Source organism: Babylonia areolata, chromosome 3 (genome assembly GCF_041734735.1).
Source record: "Babylonia areolata isolate BAREFJ2019XMU chromosome 3, ASM4173473v1, whole genome shotgun sequence".
NCBI classification, from domain to species: domain Eukaryota; kingdom Metazoa; phylum Mollusca; class Gastropoda; order Neogastropoda; family Buccinidae; genus Babylonia; species Babylonia areolata.
Window position 1 is genome coordinate 55,252,811 of NC_134878.1, and position 5,516 is coordinate 55,258,326.

The 5,516-nt window shown below is 41.1% G+C and overlaps 1 protein-coding gene across 1 annotated transcript; it reads left to right on the top strand.

Moving 5' to 3' along the window:
- Nucleotides 1–1,299: 1,299 nt before the first annotated feature.
- Nucleotides 1,300–5,190, top strand: LOC143280636 (uncharacterized). The gene is made up of 2 exons (XM_076585360.1): nt 1,300–1,600; nt 3,753–5,190. The coding sequence occupies exon 2, from the start codon at nt 4,075–4,077 to the stop codon at nt 4,696–4,698; it is 624 nt and encodes a 207-aa protein (XP_076441475.1). The 5' UTR covers nt 1,300–1,600; nt 3,753–4,074; the 3' UTR covers nt 4,699–5,190.
- Nucleotides 5,191–5,516: the final 326 nt, after the last annotated feature.

Consider the following 5,516-nt stretch of genomic DNA (forward strand, 5'->3'; position numbering starts at 1 on the left):
GAAGTGATCGAAAAATTTGATACTGCGGTCATTTCTGCAAACAACCGCGGCACGACAAAGAAATTATTGCGACGGAGAAAAAAAAAGTGAATAAAATTAAAGTCGTCGTTTCAGATTTCGTCATAGGCTTTGCGCCTTTTAACTCGCCCGGAGGAGTTGATGAAAGCAGGTGCATGGTTCAAAGTTGACAGTAATTACATTTTAATTTTTACACACTAAGTTTATATCCTTTCTATTGTTTCTATCTTTTATCTCGTTCTTTGTAACCTTTTATTTTATTTTATTTGTTATCTAAACTGAGGCATTCAAACGATGCGTTCATTTTCAAAGCCTGCTTTTGATCTCGAATATTACAAATTCATGTCCTATCTATCACGAGCAGATGAGTAATATTCTACATGACACAGACACAGACACGTCAGCTCTGTCGGTAGTGGTGTACCTACCTAGACATACTGTCTCCAGAGACTTATCTGAATATACAAAAGGTGACAGGTGACATTGAATGATAAAACGCGGAACCATGTAAAAGGATACTCAGTGAATTATGACAGAGAGAGAGAGAGAGACAGAGACAGAGGAAGGGTTTGAGGAAGAGTGGTAGTGGTGGTGGCGAATAGTATTACACGAGACAGAGACAGACAGACAGGCACAGAGAGAGAGAGAGAGACAGAGTGCGCATGAACGCGCGTTTGTGTGTGTGTGTGTGTGAGAGAGAGAGAGAGAGAGAGAGAGGGGGGGGGGGGGTTGCGCCATGTGTGTGTGTGTGTGTGTGTGTGTGTGTGCGAGAGGGTTTGCGCCATGTGTGTGTGTGTGTGTGTGTGTGTGCGCGCGCGCGCGCGAAAGGGTTTTACGCCATGTGTGTGTGTGTGTGTGTGTGCGCGCGCGCGTATGCGTGTCACGTATCACTGTGTGCGTGCGCGTGCGTATGTGTGTGTGTGTGTGTGTGTAAGTCGGCTACCAACCTAACATCAAACAACCAAAACAGATTGTGCAGCAAACCTTTTGCAAGAGACGTGACAGACATGATTTTATAGTAACATGCAGACAGAGCATTGTAGTATACATGACCGAGTTTTCACCAGCCGACATTCAACTAGACTCGAAACCACTCCTTTTAAAGCGTCCGTACCCATAAATTTATCACGTTCACGCTTGTCACAGCTCCGATAGATCTGCTGAGAACTATAATCAGTGCCTGCCACCACTCTTTTTTTGGCGGAGAGCCAAAACAACTCCCCCGACCAGTGGCAGACGACTTTCAACAGTTACTTCGCGCATTGTGGAAATAAAAATAGTTCGGTGTACCTGAACGCGAGAAATGAACAGCTGTGTGTGCGTGCGTGAGACGCGAAGTCTGCTTGCGGTCGGCTCGCTGCGCGAACTTGATGTTAGCTGCTTGTTAAAAGTTTGTGACTCGCATTCAATTGTTCCAGACTGCAGTTGAATCTGTGCTTGTGAGTGAGTTGCCTTTCTTCACCGAACCCATGTGGTTTCCAGCGTGTTCTGAACAGACAAAGGGGGAATAAAATATATATAAAAAAGAAGGAAAAAAAAAAGTTGCAGAAAAGACGAGGTTTCGATTCAGAGACCGTGACAGGTACGATTGCCTGTTTGTCGAAATTCTTATATATATATATATATATATATATATATATATATATATATATATATATATATTACCATTCATTTATCTTGTCTTTTCTTTTTCTTTTTCCTAATTTCTTCCTGGTATTCTTTCACTCATTCTTCTTCGTTTTTCCATCTATTGTTCTATCTGTTATTCACTTTTTTCTTTTGTGATTCCAATAGTCTTATTTCTTCAGCTGATCTCTCTCTCTCTCTCTCTCTCTCTCTCTCTCTGCTCTTGCTAATTTTCATTTTTCATATTTTTTACTGATTCTATAAACCGTGCCGGTTATGAATTGAATCGATCATATCTTATGATTGTTTTTTCTATTCATTTATTTAATTTATTCGTTCATTCTTTCTCCTTTTTTTTCTTCTTTTTTTTATAGTCCGATGTTGCATTTGTCAAGTTAGCATTCCCACCCGGATCGATGTCATAAATTAACCAAACGTGTGAGCATCTGTGAGAAGTGTCAGTCTCATTTCGTGGCTCTTAAATCGCCGATGCAGTCTTTCCTATCTCTCTGCAGTCTGTGCACATGCGCGTGTGCGTGTGCGCATATTTGTATACGGGGCTTGCATTTCTCCCTGCGTGTAAAATGATAGAAACTGGATTTGATTTATTTCAGAATTAATTTTATACCGAAATGTATGCGTAATCACAGGTGTACGTATGTGTGTACTGTATATGTATGTATGTATGCATATATATATATATATATATATATATATATATATGTGTGTGTGTGTGTGTGTGTGTGTGAAATAAAGGTGTTCCCCACCCCTCCCCCGCCCCCCCACTTTTGTAACTTGTGAATTGTGGAGCTCCGTGAGTGATTGATAGTCCTTTTATTCTTCTTGATTATTGTTATTTATTTCTTGTTACATGTTATTATTTTAGCGCTGCGAGCCTCTCTGTTAGGAAACAGCGTAACAGAAGAACACTGACTTCAGTCATCATCATCATCGCCGTCATCATCATTATCATTCTGATTATGATTGTTATCATTATTATCATTTTTATTGACTCACTTGTGTAAACAAAGTGAGTCTATGTTTTAACCCGGTGTTCGGTTGTCTGTGTGTGTGTGTGTGTGTGTGTCCGTGGTAAACTTTAACATTGACATTTTCTCTGCAAATACTTTGTCAGTTGACACCAAATTAGGCATAAAAATAGGAAAAATTCAGTTCTTTCCAGTCATCTTGTTTAAAACAATATTGCACCTCTAGAATGGGCACAAAAAAATAAAAAATGAAGCCTAATTATATGCAAACTGCATTTACTGTTGTATTCATATTTTTTGTATTCTCTAAACTTGGCACTTTGATCTGATATTCTGACCCAACAACAAGAGCAGTCATTATTATCATTTTTTGTTCAAACAGGAACTTCTTTTGCTAAGCATGGAAGTTTTATTTATTTTGCAAACGTTTTGGTGCAGATAGTAAAAAAGGGAAACTACTCTAATTAATGCTAGGGGACTTAATTTGCTTTAAACTGATCTTTCTCATCTTAAACATTACATTTTGAAACAAGAGAGGCAAGGCCTTCAAGACTTACTTGTGATGCACTTTTTTTTTTAAAATCCAAGCTTTTTATGTATTGAGTATAATTTCAAAATGTAATGTTTAAGATGAGAAAGATCAGTTTAAAGCAAACTAAGTCCCCCAGCAGAGTAATTTCCCTTGTTTTACTGTCTGCACCAAAACGTTTGCAATAAATAAAACTTCCATGCTTAGCAAAAGAAGTTCCTGTTTGAACAAAAAATGATAATAATCACAGATCTTTTGTTGGGTCGAATATCAGATCAAAGTGCCAAGTTTAGAGAATATAAAAAATATAAATATAACAGTAAATGCATTATACTCAATACATAAAAAGCTTGGATTTTTTTTAAAGTGTATCACAAGTGAGTCTTGAAGGCCTTGCCTCTCTTGTTTCTATTTTGACGATAATTTCAGTTGTCTCTTTCTTTCTCTGTTTCTGTCTGTCTGTCTTTGTCGGTTCGAGCAGACGGTTATATATATGCTCTTACTGATATCCATCAACCGGAAAATAAACGAATGAATATACAGATAAATCACTCGAATTAGCTAATAATAAAATGTTCAAATTTTTGCAGATTGAGCGAGTCCTATTCTCTACCACCCGGAGGGCTCAAGACTTCAGGCCTCACCACTAAGACAGAACCGACGAAACCAGTCTGTGACCGTCCGTCAGTACCACGACTGATACTGGCAATAGCTGTCAAGGCCGACAGTTTGTCCAGACTTTGATACGGATCAAAGTGCTGTCAACAGTCATAGTGGCATTTTTCTTGGTTGAGACAGATCCAGCTCTTAGTCCTCGAAAAGGCATCAACTTACACGTCGTCAGGAACTTGAACGATACGGTCACTGACTGACATCTTAGCATTTTGAACGCTGACAAATTCTGCAGCGAATATGGAGTCCTCGACAATACAAGACGCAGACGCAGTAGACGCAGACCCAGAAACCCAGTTCGACGGAGACTACTACTACACGAAAGCTCTGAACTACCTGGCATCGTCCTCGTCAGAAAACGTCCAGTCTGACGGCGGCAGCGGCAGCAGCAGTTGCGAGTGCCTGCACTGTGGTGGTCCCAGGTCTTCCAGGGACAAAGACGACGACCACTTCACCCTCGGCTTCCGTCGAGGGTTGACGAGGGACCGTGACGACGACCCTCACAGCTCTGGTAGTAGCAGCAGCATCAGCAGCAGTCCCCGGAGCGACGCGGGGGGGCATTGTCCCCCCCACTCTGGAACCGCCACGGCGTCCTCTTCCTCCCACTCCCCAGCCTCACCGAAGCGTCCTCGGGAGCGCAAGTGCAGCATCGGCGGCCGCTTTTACAAAACGGGCAACAGCGAGTTCGGCAAGATCGAGCCGAGGCGCAAGTTGTCGGACGGTCACGTGCATTGGGCGGACGAGTTCCACAAAGAGCTGATACGGTGCCACCCCAGGAAGTCCTACAGCCGGCACCCCTCCCACCTGTCCTCGCAGGTGAAGCCCATCTTGAAGTTCAGCCACGAAGAAAGCGAACAGTGTTGATTTTTTTTTTTTTAAACAGAATTCTTCTTCCACTGGATATGTTCAGGCTTTTGCCGTGTGTGTGTGTGTGTGTGTGTGTGTGTGTGTGTGTGTGTGTGTGACATGCGTCAAACAAAAAGTACTACCTCAAACGTACAAGATCGGTGGTGGGTAGACAGAAGGGTGAGAAGGGGGTGGTGGTGGGAAGTGATTTCAGGGAATATACAGTAGTGTCATTTCCCGTCTTTTTTATGTGGTTATGTTTCACATATATATATGTCTTCATTATGAAAGTAGCGTAAGTCATGAGAAAATGGCTTGCATTACGATGGTAAAAGCATTACCGAACGTAAAGTGTGGAAAGAGTTTGTAGGTTCCATTCTGTAACTAGATATCAGCTTTAAATAATCCGCGCATGGTATAACTTTCTCTCTTTGCTTTTCGTTTGTTTGTTTGCTTGTTTATCTCATCTTTTTGTCAGTGACTCTCTTTCTTTGCATTAGCGTGTGTGTGTGTGTGATATTTAGCTTGCGCGTAGGTGTGTGCATATGATATATATATATATATATATATATATATATATATATATATATATATATATGGTAGTTCCCTCGATGAGTGCTCATTATTGTTCACACGAATTACATGTCTGTAATGTTCTGTCAGTCACACGCGTGCACGTTTGCGTGCTTGTGTGCAAACGTACGTGCCTCTTGTTTCAAAATTTGTTTGCATTTTTGTTGGATCGTTTATAGGTTCCATTTCATATGACTGTTTCGATTTATTGACATCCTCACATCATTGGTAACTCATCTGAACGGCATATGGCCTTGGTTTTG